At 41.1% G+C, this 17,010-nt stretch overlaps 1 protein-coding gene across 3 annotated transcripts in view; it reads right to left on the reverse strand.

The window, feature by feature from the left end:
* The window catches only part of phkb (phosphorylase kinase, beta), a 156,036-nt gene that overhangs the window by 81,119 nt on the left and 57,907 nt on the right, over positions 1 to 17,010 (reverse strand). For all 3 annotated transcript variants that reach the window (XM_080440007.1, XM_080440008.1, XM_080440009.1), the window contains 5 exons: positions 14,401 to 14,598; positions 8,516 to 8,573; positions 7,705 to 7,782; positions 4,555 to 4,713; positions 1,977 to 2,071 (listed from right to left, as the gene is read on the reverse strand). In XM_080440007.1, coding sequence (XP_080296133.1) covers positions 1,977 to 2,071; positions 4,555 to 4,713; positions 7,705 to 7,782; positions 8,516 to 8,573; positions 14,401 to 14,598 — 588 coding nt within the window. The remainder of the gene's footprint in view (positions 1 to 1,976; positions 2,072 to 4,554; positions 4,714 to 7,704; positions 7,783 to 8,515; positions 8,574 to 14,400; positions 14,599 to 17,010) is intronic.

Consider the following 17,010-nt stretch of genomic DNA (forward strand, 5'->3'; position numbering starts at 1 on the left):
TCCCCCCTTCTACACATTACATTACATTACATTACATTACACTCATTTTGCAGACGCTTTTATCCAAAGCGACTTACAATAAGTGCATTCAACATAGGTAGGGAACAAAACTACTAATCACCAGAAGTCCTAAGTGCATTTTCTGCTAAAACACCAAATCTATTCGCCCCAAAAAATAGCCTATCTAACAAGCTCACAAATCTCACGTTTGCCCAATGTTCACCCCAGAATAGGGACGCCGGGGTTCATGTGGTTAAAGGGATAGCTCTACATTCGATGTAAATTTGAATCGCTTTTACTCCAGTGAGTAATTAAATGCTATATTCTGAGTGTGTCAGTAGTGTTCAAAATGTCTTTAGATTTAAAGGCATAGTACAATATGTAACGTTGTCCTGTGTTTAAACAATACATTTTTTTACCCATCATTTCCCTCTTTACCAGCAAAAAAAAGTTTTGCATCCCCAGTGCTTCTATGTCACTGTAACCATTCATGAATTAAGCCAAACATTACAGCCTTTCTCAATGTTCCAAGCAGCTTACAGCTAGAGTAGCATTACTGCAGCTTTGAATGACTAAAGATAACTTTTATAAGACAGAATGCCTTTTGTTTTTGATTGAAGGGTCAATGTATATATTGTTTTTCCTCTTTGTGTATATTGTTGCTGTCAAGCAGAAACCTCCATATTTGAACTTTTAGTGTTTTTCTTTTCTTTTGGTAAATTAATGCCGTACTTCATCATACTACAGCGTTACACAAAAGTACCAAAGATTGCAGTGTTAGCTTGAAGATCGGCTATTTGAATTATGTTTGTGGTTAATTGTGTCATTTTCTGAAAAGTAAGTATACAGTATATATATAACCATCACTAATACATAATTATATCATGTCGAATCAGTATGTATTGCTACATGAAGTACGGTACCTATGCACTCTTCTGGTGGATACATACTCTTTTGTTACTGTACTGTAGCTCTACCTCTCGTCTTCCCTCTCTCTCCACACCCATTTCATTTTCTCAGTTTCTCCATCATTCTTTCAACATCCATCCCAGTGCTCCCCCGTGTATTCTCTGCTAACCTCATCTTATCAGCCCTTCCATAAATCACACAAGATAACATACAGATCCACACTACACTAGTACGTATAGCTCATGAGCTCTCTCTGCAGACTCACACATGGATCAAGGCACAACGTTCCCATTCAGAGGGTTTAGGAAAGTGATCATACATCTTTTTTTTTTCTTTTTTCCCAAATTATATTAAGGAAACAAAATATCCATAGTAGGAAGTGGGTATCAGCTGATAAATTGTAACTGCTAGAGGGGAGGTTTGTACTATAAGCCCCCGTTTCTTTTTTTTTATCTCTCCAGACCAATCCCTTTTAATGGTTGTTTTTAAGGCATGGTGCCTAAGGGCAGAGCCGACTAGAAAGTGTTCATCTATATATACTACAAAGGTAAGAAGTAACATGACAGAAGCACCATCAATAATGAACAGTTGTATACACCTATACAACTAGCCTTCATGCAGAAATCGAATTACTTCTAGACGACTCAGTGTAAAAACACACAGACAGACATTCAGACAGACAGACAGACAGACAGACAGACAGACAGACAGACAGACAGACAGACAGACAGACAGACAGACAGACTCTTCTAGACTACTCGCCCCATAGGAGCCACACTGTAGAAAGAGAGGAGCATGGTGAAAGTACTTAATTGGCTTAACGGCTCCAAAGAAAAAGGGCAAACTAATAAAAAAAACGAATAATTGGCTACTAATACTCTAGATTTCAATTTTCTTTTCTATCAGAGAGATTCACAGCGAAGCCATATAACTTTATTAGACCCTGCCTTGTTTGTATATACTTCTAAACAAACACACAAATGAATACATGAATAAACAAGATGTATCAGGATTGATGTGAGCTGGTTTTAACACGTGGACAGTGGGAGGGTTAGGCAGGTCCTCACCTGATTGGAGTATCGCATGCTGACGTTGCGCTGGTCCTGCCGTTGAACGTAACGATGGACAGGATCGATGTCCTTAGGGCTGATCAGCTCGTCCACTGGAGAAACACACACGTTTGTATTACAACACTTGTGAGGACATCAACATTTTAGGATGGCAATTCTGTGAACGTCATTTTTATTACACTTATATTTGCTATTTTTTAAACCCTAACCCTAACGCCGAAACTAGCCAATCTACAAGCTCACAACGCGTTGCAATGCGATGCGTTGTGAGCTTGTAGATTGGCTATTTTCGGTGCATGACACTGGCACACAGCTAAGTATAAAACAGCCACAATTACAAACCCAAACCTTAAACCTAACCTCTAAAATGTAATCTTAAATCTAACCTCATTGTAACTCTAGAAATCTTCTTTAGCCACAAATCAACCATTTGTCTTGATCCTCACAATGTCTATTTCTCAAATTCTACTATACTTGTGGGGAGCGTTGTGGCTTGTAGATTGGCTATTTTCACCAAAAAATGTTTTTTTTAATAATAACCAAAAAAAGGAACGTTTTTTGGACAGTACATGGTTTCCACACAACAGCAACGATAGGCTTTGAAGAATTTGGTTTCCAGTTATTTACACGACTGCAGAGGCGAGTGTGTGTGTGTGTGTGAGAGTGTGTGTGGGGGTGTGTGTGTGTGTGTGTGTGTGTGTGTGTGTGTGTGTGTGTGTGTGTGTGTGTGTGTGTGTGTGTGTGTGTGTGTGTGTGTGTGTGTGTGTGTGTGTGTGTGTGTGTGTGTGTGTGCTACTCATTTTCAGAGCTTCTGAAGTACAGACAATCTGGCAGAATCATTTGAAAAGTGGGGAATCATCCTCTTGATGTGTGTGTTTATCACGTCTGTCTCCAGAGAATACTTTGTTGGCAGAACGACGACGAGCTCAATTTACAATGGAGGCTCTTAGCAGACACTCTTTATCCACAAGCTCTTACAAGAGTGAGATCGGTGTTAATGGTGTGAAGCCTAGTAGTCAACATAACACCAGCGAGAGCTGTCAAAATATGACTTCTATAAGCCTGTGCAGTGCACTACAGTACTACTGCACTTTGAAGTTTTTCAAGCCAAGGACCCCTTGCAGATAGAGTGAAGAAGCAGGACCCCCCACTACGTATTTTGTAAAATTGTGCTGATTTTCAGCAAATGTTACCCTCAGAATAGGAATGCAAAGGTTGGTTAATGGAAAGAAAATAAGACCCATACCATATAGGACTATTCCCATCATGCTTGTCCCTTTGTTTTGAATTTATTTCATAGACGTGTTTTTTTTTTATTATGTTATACAAGACTTTTGCAAGATGTTTCTTATTTTTTTTCAAATGTATTTTGTGTGTGAATCATTGAGATTGTAATGTTTTCTATGGTTGGTAATGTATATTATTGTTTAGGCGTCGGCTAATGGGGATCAGTCTTAATTTAAAAAAATGGAAATACTCAAATTAAGTACCTCAAAATTGTACTTAAGTACAGTACTTGAGTAAATGTACTTAGTTACTTTACACCACTGCAAACATAGAGAGGATGAGTCATTTAACTCACTGGACACACACACACAGACACAGACACACAGACACACACAGACACACACACACACACACACACACACACACACACACACACACACACACACACACACACACACACACACACGCACACGCACACGCACACCCACACACACACACACACACACACACACACACACACACACTAAATTAGACCCTTAAGCCTCCACATAATGAGATCACCTTCAGTAATGATTAGCAAATGATTGATGGACGGTAAAATTAATAATGTTGTCAATGCACAAAGTGGTGCATTGCAACAAAATGTGAAATTAAGTGGAGTTTTAATTAATTAACCTTTTAAGTTATGCTTTGTTGACCGGGGTTCCCCTGGGGAGGGGGGGGGGGCTTTTTTCCCTTTACCACAAATGTTTTCGGTGAAAATAACCGATCCACGCTCACATATCTGATATTTTCTGCCGAATGTTCACCTATTACAGTATATATGACACGCTCCGAATAGAGATGCTAGAGCTTGCATGCTTAAATGCACACACACACACACACACAAACACACACGTTTGTATTACTATACTCGTGAGGACATCGATATTTTAGGGCAGTGATTTTATGAATACAAATTTTAAACATATTTTGGCATTTTTAACTGTAAGCCTAAAGCCGAAAAATTGAAATGAAATGAAAGATTGCCGATCTACAACCTCACAATGCAATTTTTCGGTTCATGACACCAACACGCAACCAAGTTTAAATCAGGCATACTGTAACTCTAAGCCCAACCCCTAAACCTAACCTCTAAATGTCTAATCCCAGCCAACCTCCACCACCTGAATCTTTGTTTCTCTTGTGAGGACCAGGAAGATGGTCCTCACTGTCCGTTTCTCAAATTCTACTATACTGTACTTGTGGGGACATTTGGCCCTCACAAGTAATAGTAATAAGTACGCACACACGCACTCACACACACACACACGCACGCACACACACACACACACACACGTACACGTACCCAGGAGCTTGGCGATGGTGTAGAGGCTCTGACCCCACAGGAAAAACATCCCGTCTCGTCCAGAGTTGCTAGGGTAACGCTTCTGGCTGCCATGTTTCTGCTGTTCTGCCTCCACAAAGTCAGCTGGTACGTGGTAATACTTAGGTATCACTGCATGACCTGTCATATACACACATAGAGAGAAATCTTACGATAAATAAATATAACAAATAATAAACGTTTATGGAACATAATTGCGATTAGGCGATTATGTAATTATTGTGACAGGCCTGAGGCCTGTCCTTAAGCAGAGTACCAGAGTAAAACGCTGGTGACATTATCTCACCTCCTGTTAGTCTGTTAGTCGGATCTGTTAGTCACATAGTTTAATTATGAGTGTTAATTTAACTCTGATACTGTGCTCACACTGACATATACAAAAGATACAAAGTGACACAGTGCATCTGTCGCTGCGTCGCTGTTCGAGTTGCTGCGTCGAGTTGGTGGTCAACACGCTTTTGGTGTTGGAAAAATATAAAGGAAGAAATAAAGGAAAAATGTAAAGCCTGGGGTTAAAAATAACTGTCTGACGTAAGTGATTAGTTTCCCCCCAATTAAAAGCGGGAATTGTAGAGAGAAGGTGAGTGGAAATAGTTAAACGACACTTAGTGGTTTTGTAGCTTTGTAGCTGCAGCTGAAGTCAGCTCAACTTGGATTGTAGCTTTTTAGATTTTGTAGCAGCTACACATGCCAGCCAGGTGTCGCATTGTATCTTCATGTTGCTAGCTTCCATTGAAAATTAATAGTAGACTGTAGCTTTGTATCTTCATGTGGCTGGCTTCCATTGAAAATGAATGGTTGCCTGTTACAAACGGGTAAATTAACACTGAGGATTTTACTGTGTATGCTGACTGACAGCTGCACAGATTCAGTTTATTCTTATTTATTTTTATGTAACCTTTACTTAGCCAGGAAGTCCCTTGAGATTAAAATCAGTTTTTCGAGAAGAGTCCTAGCCAAGATAGCACAGATTTTATTTTTGAACAGGAAGCCTCTCAGAGGACCAAAGGATCTTCAACCAAAACCCCTAATCAGATTGAAAACTTTCCAGACACAACATGCCAGTGTGTTTGAGATAAGACTTGGCAGCTGTGAATCCAAATATAGAAACAAGCAGAACACAGAAAACGGGCTTGTGTGTACGATTGTAGTGAGGGCTGTGTGTGTGTGTGTGTGTGTGTGTGTGTGTGTGTGTGTGTGTGTGTGTGTGTGTGTGTGTGTGTGTGTGTGTGTGCGTGTGTGTGTGTGCTGGTAATCCTGGGCACAATCCAAAATCAACTGGGCACAGGGAATACTTTGTGTGTGAAGTCTTAAACATAATGTTATTACGCATCCTTAAAATAGACTACTACGAGTGACATGACACCAAATAATGCTATCATACATAGCATAGGCTAAGTGAACTCCCTTCATTGAAGCAAATAACACAAACCAATACATACATGGTTAAAACAATCTTGCAAGATCATTTGACCATTTTTCAAAAGCAACTTTATTCTTAAATTCTTCCCCAATCCTAAAATCTGCCAACTTAACAATTAGTGTAAAACAATTCTCTGCCTTGCAAATATTTATGAATTTATGAAAGGTGCCAAGTGTTCCGGATTACTCGGCCCGTCCAGTGCCCACTGCTCTCACCAAAAGGTGCCCAATGTTCCAGATTACTCTGCCCAAAAGGTACCCAGTGTTCTGAGAAAAAAGCAAAAAAAAGGCGTCCACTGTTCTGGTTATAATGGATCAAACTAACTCGGGAGAAAAGTCTGTTTGCCTGAACAGGAGGATTGTGGGAGCATCAGTCACAGTGTGCAGCCTATGAATATGAATATGGATGGTGGGATTTAATAAGTGAGAGAAAGAACACTTCACTGCAAGCAGTCTGCAGACGCATATAGAGAGAGACAGGAGCTCAAAGACTAATCACATATACATGCACGCTGTGTGTGTGTGTGTGCGTGCGTGCATGTGTGCGTGTGTATAAACTTGTTCTGTATAATACTTCGGGGCTACACGTCCCCACAACTACAATCAAATTTGAGAAATAGACAGTGTGAGGTCCATTCTGCTGGTCCTTGTTTTACCGTAAAAAAAAGATGGTTAGAGATGGTTAGAAAAAGATTCAGGTTGGGGTTAGTGTTAGGACTAGACAGAAATTAGGTTTAGGGATTAGAGATCGAGTCATGCCTGATTTAGTTGCAGTGTGACGTGTTGTGGGCTTGTAGATTTGCTGTTTTTCGGTGTGTGCGTGCGTGCGTGCGTGTGTGTGTGTGTGTGTGTGTGTGTGTGTGTGTGTGTGTGTGTGTGTGTGTGTGTGTGTGTGTGTGTGTGTGTGCAGGCATCTCGTAACCTCCGGTATTTGGGAGAGGCTGTGGGTAAGTTCTACAATGTGATTGCGTATCTCCACTAGACCAGTCGTTCTGTCCCTGATGGAGATACACTGTAGCTGCATTGTTTCAGTCGTACGTACGTCTGCTTATGAAAATGATCGCTGACCCCATCTGCACTCTGTATCCCATGAAGGTTGTTGTTGCTTCTTATTTGCATACAGTATATTGTGGGAATGCTCTCCAGGGGCCAACCAAGACACTCGACACTGATCAAAAAGCAAAGCGCTATTAGCCGGGCATACAGCAGCAAATGGAATGCCCTGCTTGGGATGAGGAGGGTGGAAATCTGACATGGGGAGAAGACCAGTGCTGCTGTACGGGGCTGAGACATGGACCCTCACAGCACAACAGGAAAGAGTCCTGGATGGAGTCTACACAAGGATGCTACTAAAGGCACTAGGGGTCACATGGATGGACCACATTAGAAATATGGTCCTCTACGGGGACCTACCACGGGCCACAGACAAAGTCAGAGAGAGAAGGATGAGGCTGGCAGGGCACAGCGTCAGGCAGCAGGAACTAGTGGCAAGCAAACTGACACTGACACTGCAAAACAATAGAACACGTGCAGACCAGTCGAGTGCTCCAGTATATTTTATTTGGGTATATTCTCTCTTTGAGTGTGGATGTAGTTGGAGCTATGGACAGCCCGTGTACATGGAGCAAAGGGTTATTTTTTTGCATGCATGCAGGTGTGTGTGTGTGTGTGGGGGGGGGGGGGACTCACCCTCAAAGGACTGGAAAATGATAGGCTCCAGCAGGTCCTGGTATTCCTTCACTTGAGCTTTATTTCCTCGGAAGACGCCTGCAACAGAGACACTGTGAGGCATCCGAATACAAATGACTCATGATCACATGAAGCAGCCCACAACATTTCATATTTCACATGCAAGCCTTTGACATTTTTTCATTGCTAATCTGACATCTAATTCATACCCTCCCTCTGGGACAATACAACAATGTGATTCATACTATCGATTTAATTGATTAAAAATATAAATCAACAATATAATACAATATTCAATTAATAATCAATCCCTATGTTGGGCATGTCATAGGACAAAATAGTGAAATTAGCCGATCTACAAGCTTGTAGAGGCTGGGGTTCAGATGGTTAAGGAACTTGTTGTAGATAGTGTGTGTGCACTGTTAACACCAACAAGTTTCCGATGTTTAAGAAAGTATAATGTCCCTAGCCTGACACTCAGCCTGAATTTTCATTTAATTTCACTCCATTATTCAGTCTGAAAGCCCTCTCAGTGCAGCCGTTTTCTGAGATGGGGGCATGGCCAAAGTGGGACTCTTTGGTGATTGGTTCATACTGGATCATCCTCATCCGCATTAGGCTGGTTAGATATTCAATGAGAAAACCCAGCCTTTGACAGCGTCACCAGACCCTCAATATGAGGCTAGTGTTTCAGGGACTGGAGCCAGGCTATAATGTCCCCTGACAAAAAGCCATTTCCTGCTGATACACAACGGATAAAAGCATCTTTTCTATCAGCATCTAATGCATTTATCTGTTATTGCAGGCTTACCGTCAATCATCATGTAGATGAAAAATATGGGGAACTCGCATTCGATTCCATCGAAAAGCTGCAGGGAGGCAGAAAAAAACACAGAACAGAAAAGAAAAGCGAAAAGAAAAGAATGAATATTTTTTTCAGTGGATCGTTGCAACCTAACATAACCTGTGTTGAATATGGAGGAGCAGCAACACAAAGGGAAAAAATGCAAAAGGGCTTTTGATGCCGAGCAGACAGGGGAGAGGAATGCTAATGCCGGCCTCCTCATGCGACACGAAGCCCGTGAAATAATACCATTTCATGTTTCAAAAACATAACGTAACAACAAGACCAAGGGCTCTCTCTCTCTCTCTCTCTCTCTCTTGGGAGGGTAGCAAACTGACCCCACTCGACCGATAAACACCAAACGTTGTTTTCCCCCGGTGTTTTTCTCTGTGTTCAATGCAGACAACTGTGACAAAATATCTCATCAGCGTTGGAATTTTAGAGTTCTTATGAGACAGATAACACACTGTGCACAGTGCTCTGTGGGTGTCATGAAACCACGGAAGTGGAAAGGCAGTTATAGTGGCGTAATGGGTGTATTGTTGCTAGTATAGGCCACCAAAAATGTGAGCAGGGCTGGTGATTTGGGCATCAACTCGGATCAACTCAAAACAGTAGAAAACAGCAAATTAAATGCGATTTCTTTTCTTGTGTTTTTCGTTTTCTTTTCATATTAACACAGTTCGAATGTTGAAGAAGGTTTGTATCCCAAAAGATAGTCGTTTTAGAATCACTAAATGGTTATATTTGTATGGCAAAGTAGGCTGCTTTATCGCGAGTCTGTGTGTTATTTTGGGGGGTGGAGAGACACTTGGCCGAGATTTGCATCGTGGTCATGGCTAGGCATTGTTCTCCGGTTTCACTCTGAGCACCGCCTATCTTCCCACGATGAGCCAGCGTTGCCAGGTATTTTTTATTATAAGTTAAACCTTTGCTCGTAGAACGGCTATTTTCAGTTTTTTTGTGAGACACTCTTGTATGATGAAGAAGGGCATTAATTTATGGAGATACGAGGTTTCTGCCCGACAGCAATGTTATATATTCATGTGACCACAGTGGTCGAGAGTTAAACACTTTCAACCTGGCGTCTCTCTTGTGGTCATTCAGAAAATCTCAGAAATAGCTAAATTAGCCAATCTGCATTGCGGCACGCTGTGAGATTGTAGATGCGACACCTTACACCCAAATATACCATAGGGGCATGAAACCCTAGGCCTTTGGTTGGTTTTCCGGTTTTGGTAAAAAACCAATAACATCGCAGGTCTGCATAATGCTAAGTTTTTTTAGACATAGGAATAATTAAAGGGAACCTTTAATGAATCGGACCGTGAGGGAATCGCTAAGGAACCGGAATCGTTCTCAGCAGTTTTCAGAGCTTTGTCTTCAAAACGTATTAAATTTATTTTTGCTTGTTTTTGTTGTCAAGTTTTACAGCAGAATTACACACTTACACACAATAGTTTCATGTAGTGCACAGAACACTGACATGGCCTGTGTAATAGAAGTTTAAATAGCAACGTTTGTTATATTGTCATATCACAAGTTTTACGATTTGCAGTCACAAAATGTAGCCCTAAGTATAGAGAAGGACACAAAGGGAAAAGTCAGATAACAGGACAACAATGTCAAATATACATCCTGTACTGTAAGATGTGTACTTAAAAAATATATAAATATTACTCTCTTGTCATATTATCTTGGTGCGGGTAAGAGACATCACTTAGTTAGCAGCATATCAAACATGTACGTAACTGTATCCATAAGTCATAGTGCCAGTGCAGCAGCAATTGAGTGTATTTTTGGTTCTCCTACTATAAATGTGTAAAATCTCTGAATGAAATTTAGGAATGTCTAAATGACTTCTCTTATGATTACAAACATGGCCCATTTGGTCAACCCTTGGCAGATTCTAATGTGTCTAATGCTTAAGTGTCAATAATGTGCAAAACATTTTAGTTTCCAGCATCCAGCTTCTAAAATTAGCTAATTGATTTTGTTGATTGAATAGCCATTTTTCAAGTTTCTGTGAAAAGGTAACAGATGGAGTGGGCTAATTAATGGTGAACTTGAACTTGGACTAGGCTACTGCACTGTTGGAAGGTTTTTTATGGAGCCAGCACCACCGCGGATCGGTTCAGAATAAAGAAAAAAGCAACAGAGGTACGCTAGAAGAGGAACTGAATATGTGATAGAGTGGACAGTTGCCGGAGACAATGATATGATTAAAGACATCATATTATCATAATTATTATTAATGGACATTTTTGTTACGCTTGTACTAGACGAGGACTATCTCATGAACCACTTTAGCCCTGGCATCACACTTTTGGGCATGTCATTATAAGCAAAGAATAAACCAAAAAAAAGTTAAGTTGAATTTCAAAATGTCTTTCAAAATAGCAGATCTAAAAGATCACAATGCATCACATTGTGACACGCTGTGAGCTTGTAGATCAAAGTGGTTAAGATACACGGACTCTGTCTAGACTAGAGGCACATGACACAGCCCCTTGTGAAGTTCTATATGTGTTCTCTGGAAAAAGTAAAGTGTTTTTTTTCCCTTTCTTTTAAATCTCTGTGAGAGTGGTTTTTCCACACTGGCATACTGTACCTGAAGAATGAGTACAGGGCTACTGTAGGTTGGAGCCAGAAGATGATATAATACTGTCTCTTTCCAAAACTATAGAGCCAAGAATAGACAACTCATCCCACTCACAAATCACACCAACAGGTAAGAAAAACCCCAATCTTATTCTTAGCCCATATCCCTACCCAACAACACAACACAACACAACACAACACAACACAACACAACACAACACAACACAACACAACACAACACAACACAACACAACACAACACAACAGTGGTCCCCTGATTCATTCTCAGTCAGGATAGTGGTCCCTGGGTCAAAATCAGCTGAAAGTCCCTCCATTATGATACCTGTTAAAGCTCCCAGCTCTGGAGCAGTCTGCCCACAGAAATTAAGAAGAACTAAATCTTTGTTTTCTGATTTTTCTTTTATTATTTTCTCTGTCTAGCCGTCAGAGTAAGGAAAGGAAGACATTGCTGCGACTGCATTCAAATGCATTTCTCCTCCCCCCCAAAAATCTACTTTCACAATAATGTGCACACGTAAGCTTTTAGATGGAGTTAAAAAACACATACTGTAGCACAAATCTCAAAATCTCCATTGTTAAGTGGCTAAACTTAGCCCAAAGAAGAAGCATGTTTTCACTATTTTTTATTTTGGTGGCTAACCACTTAAACCCATATACTTCTGTAACTCGACATAACCTTTGACACAATCCTGTTTCTGGTTTGCCACAAATTTAGGGTCAAAATTCAATTTCTCCCCTGAGCAAGCAGGCAGGCGCTATTATTAAGAATTCAGCACTTGCACAGGGTTCAAATCCAGGGCACGACAGTGAAGTTAAATAGTGCAGCTTCAAATTAACACTGCAGTGTGTAAGAGACATTCATCTACGATGTTATTGAACCTCTGTGACTTCCAGACAACACCAGACAGCTCACAGACTGACTCCCGGCACTAGATAAATGGAGCAGCTTCTGTGTAATAGACGCAGAATATAAACGCAACGCTACTGGGATTATTTATAGGATGAGGACATTTCTCAAGTGTCACATTGTCAGGGCCAAACTGAGTCCTGTTAATGGCACCTTTCCTAATCCTGAATGAATAAATCTTTAAAATGGCACAGCGCTGTTCCATTTCTGGCTCCCAAACTCTTATTGGAAGCTTCTCTCTCTCTCTCTCTCTCTCTCTCTCTCTCTCTCTCTCTGAGCTCATTAATTCTGGGAGGTCAGTGCAGCGGCTAATGCAATGATTTGCTCTGTGTTAAGTACCTCCGCAGACACACACGTACGCACACACGTACGCACACACTAAGACAGACAGACAGACACAGTCACAAATTATACACATCATCTCGGAGGCTAAATTTGTGGGGGGGGGGGGGTCCTTTCTTAAAGGCATTGCTTTGTAAAGTATAAAGTTATTAATCTTTATATAATTCTTATTTTATTTGTCATATCTGCCCTGTGCAACGTTTGTTGCCCTGAGGCAAACAGAAATATATATATTTTCATGTGTTCCAATGTTTAAATGCCAGAAACAATTAAATCATTAATAGCAATTATTTGTGTGACAATTAATCGTCAACTAAAATGTCATGATAGCGACAACACTAGAAGGTAGTATAAAGCAGATGGTACAGAGATATACCAAGCAGGCCAGATGGAGACAGAATTGTCCACCTCAGGTGATCAGTATGTGAATGGGTACAACTCATTCAGATTATGCATTTTCTATGATATTATGATACTTCACTCATCGCCACTCAAAAATCAAAACAATTCACAGTACTATCCTCTCATGCCGACGTTCTCCCGGCCATTAAAACTGGTAATAACAATTCAAGTCGCGGGACCTCAAGCAAAATAAAATGGCAGGTTTTCTCATTACTATGTCCTGAAACAGACGGGAAGCCGAATCTAATTAGTCAATGTTGTGCTTTCCAACAAACAAACAAACAAGCTATTCAGCATTCTTAGGCCGTTAAATGTAGAGAAATACATTGGGGTCTAAGGAGGAAGCTTTCCAAAGCATATTGTTTTGGAGTGCTGCTGTTGAATCATTAATCAATCATCATTAAACTACATGATTATTTCTATTATGGGAAAACCAGACTAGATGAGCCCAGTTAAGCCCGACCAAAGATGCTTGGTTTAGGATGATACGCCATCCCACTCTCCACTACTAGGCAATAAATGGTACACAATGCTCCTTGGTGTGGTTGTGTGTCTGCACTACCTGTACTGCAAAAAATATTGTTAATAAAGCATCCAATAAATCAATCAATGTGGTCATGTGTGTGGTGATGTGGATGAAAGCATTGGTTGTGCGTCACATTTTGTTACCAGCTCTCGCCAGAGTGTGTTGCTGGAACAGAGAAAGGTTGATAACAGAGTTGATTTTCTCCTAATTTGTCTCTCTGAAAAAAGCCACGTTCGTATCAGAATGTTGGGCTTGTGACGATTGTGTCCAATATTTAGTTTAGTCCGCACACACTTTATTGTGCGCTAGGGTTGGCCAAATGGAGACATTTTATTAACCGGTTACCGTTAGGCCTTACCGATTAATTAATCGATAACCGTTAAGAAAAAAAAGAAGTAAAAAGGGCCAAAATAAATTTTATTTCAAAGGGCCAAGTCTACACAGTTTGTTTTGTGTCTCCAGCAGAGTTTCTAGTGTCTCTATCTCTCTCTGGAAGAGGTTGCACATGAACTCTGCAGCCGCACTGAGGCGCTCCAACACAAACAATACCAATACAAAGACGAGGAAGAAGAAGAATAAAGTGGAAGTTACGTGTGGTTACAGGTGTAGACTTGGCCAAAAAACGAGTAATCGTTAGTCGTTAGTATTAATCGGTGGCTGCTTAACGGTCGGTTAACGGTGAACGGTTACCGGTTGGCCAACCCTATTGTGCGCGCAGATTTGTGTGTGACTGTTCCCTCCAAATCCAGCCACAGCTGGACGTCTGATCACCCTCAGATCTACAAGCTCACAGAGCTTGTAGATATTCTATTTTTGGCTAATGTTCCACCCAGAACATGAATGGTGGTTAACAAAAGTGGCCTTCTAAGAGTTTTAAGCATGTTTAGCCATGGTTCACATGACGCTTATGACAGTCATGTTTCAGGGCTAAAGCATGTTATGATTATCTCGATAATATCATTAATCACAGTTATTTTTGCTGTAGTAGTAACATGAAATGTTCATATCGTCCCGTCCCTAGAAGGGAATGTTCAAATGCCCCAGCCAGACCCACCTTCATTTCAGCAGGTTTGTAATAGCGGCGGTTCTTGTCCTCGTTGGCGGTGCGGTAGCCGTCTCGCAGGAAGCGCTTGAAGCCGTACTTGCCGCGCAGCTTGCGGACAATCTTGTCGAGCGTCTGGGAGTACAGGGCGTCGTCGTCCACAGCGAAGGCCGGGTAGCTGATGGTCGGCAGCAAGGCTGCGTCCGTATTCTGACGGGGAGAGAAACACAGTGGAGGATAGTTATAGCAGTGTACAGTATATGCCAATGAAAGGGACCCCCTTTCATTGGTGCCCTTGCCTTACCGCCTAGACCTAAACCTTTTTGGCATTTTTTACCAATAAAAAAAAAAAAACTATAGTTCAAATAGCCAAGCTCACAACGTGTCGATGTAGATCGGCTATTATCACTATTTAAAAATATTTTTCAAAATAGTGAAAAAAGCAAAAACAGTTAAAGGCATAAACCTTGATACCTGTATAGACTATTATAATGAAATGACTAAAATGAAGAAGACAACCCGTGGTGTAAGGAGCAGTCTTGTTTGCAGTCAGTTCTCAAGTGTCTAGAATCTGATGTTTAAAATAAGTGCAAGGATTTGAGACCTTTTGACCCCAGGATTTGGATATTGGGTGATGTCAGTTTAATTCATGTGAACTTTCATAAGAGGTATTCTATTTCACTTGCCAGCAGCGGCTGGGAAAAAGATTATCCTTGTAAATTGGAAGTCTGAAAATTCTCCATCACAAAAGCATTGGTTGATGGAACTTTCCTCTTATTGTACTCTTGAGAAGATCCTGTACAATGTAAGGAGAAAACCCGAGACATATAACAAAATTTGGGGCTCTTTTCTTGATATTTTGCCTTCATTAACTCCTCTTGGTTGAGGTTATAAGTTGCTGTTACTGCGAAGTTTGTTGTATGTGTCAATGATGTTTATTATGCCATTCTGGGGTGGGGGGAGGGCTTGGGGGGAGGGTTGCTTTTTGTCTTTTTTCTTGCTTTGTTGTATAAAAATGTAAAATGGATGGATGTACTTCGTACTCTGTCAATAAATAAATCTTTACAAAAAGAAAAAATAAGTGCAAGGATTCTCTCTCCTCTAATGACTGCTAAGTGTCTTCAGAAAGCCTAGGATTTCAGACAAGATGAACGGCTTCATTGGATCAGCGTTGACGGCCAGCCCACAATCTGGGTTCATCGCCATGCCGGCTTGTGGTGGACATTTATGTTAAAATTCGACTTTTGCCATGGACATACAAATATTACCAGACACAGAGCTAGCCCTAAATGTATACTACTAGTGTTGTAGTCCTCAAAGTGGGTTGAGGGACCTTCAGGGTTGCTTGAAGGTGATCCAAATGGACCTTTACAGGTCATGACTCATGTGTACACTTTACACACTCAGAGTTATGGGGGTCCTTGAAAATAAAAAGTTTGAGAACCACTGTACTGGGGGACTCCTAATGTGCCATAGTGTCATAGTACATCATTGTCATACATATTGTTATGTTATGTAAAAACAAAAATATGCCACGGACAAGGACAATTTTGCCACAGAATTTATTTATTTAGCAAGAAAAAAGACAAAAGAATAATAATCATTGCTGCCAGTTCCCACCTGATGTTGTGTGGGAGACCCAACTGCTCCAGACCGTACTGAATAACTGCCTGCTCGCATAACATTTAGAATAAGACTGTGTATCCTCCAAAGAGGATGATACCATCTCCCACCATACAACAGCACATACTAAACCTCCAACCGGGCCTTTCCCAGGAATATAATTTCTTGGAATATAATTTCCACACCTCATACCAAAGTTGTTAAATATGTACAGCTCTCCATTGTAGGCAAAGGCTGAATGACAGACACGTTGCTGCGGAAGAAGCTGTGCGGAAGGCGTGCTCGTAGCCTATTGGTCTCGTGGCTGGGACCTGGTAGCTTAATAATATGTAATATGTAGTTATAAAAAACTCAGATCAAAATTCAGATCAAAATCCGATAAGAGAAAGAGCACGTCAGAGAAAGATTAAACTGATTTGGTCTCAGTTAGGTCTCAGGTACAGTAGTTCTCGGGCAGATACATTGCAAGCTCTTGTCGGGTTGGGGGCCGGGCTGGGCTTGGAGTGACACCACAGGACAAGGCCGGGCCGGGCCAGGCCAGGGCTGGAGTTTTGGGGGCCGTGTGGGGCTCTACAGTGGATCAAATTAATGTTACTATTGAAGCGGTTTTCAAAAGACTCCCAGGAATAATTAAGTGAAGCGAAATGGAAATTCAGGCTGAGTGTCAAGCTATTCAAAAAAGCCACAGTCTACTGAAATAGGAAATTATATCTGGGAGTTTCAGTGTTGCACAGCGGATGAACTAATCGCTGAGGACACCCTCTTCAGTGACGCTCCATCTCCCAAAAAACAAGCTGCAATGGGAACACTTTCAACTGAATAATGAAGTGGAACCAAATGGAAATGTAGTGTCAGGATATACTGTAGCTGTACACCGTCTCTCCATCCTTCCTTCTTCAATAACTCTATAGCAGCCGTTCCCAACCTGTGGGCCAGGGCCCACTGGAGGGTCACGATGGTATTGCAAGTGGGCCCCCAAATAATTGGCAAGAGATATGA

The sequence above is a fragment of the Gymnoscopelus braueri genome, assembly GCF_963280865.1.
Source record: "Gymnoscopelus braueri genome assembly, chromosome: 1".
Lineage (NCBI taxonomy): Eukaryota > Metazoa > Chordata > Actinopteri > Myctophiformes > Myctophidae > Gymnoscopelus > Gymnoscopelus braueri.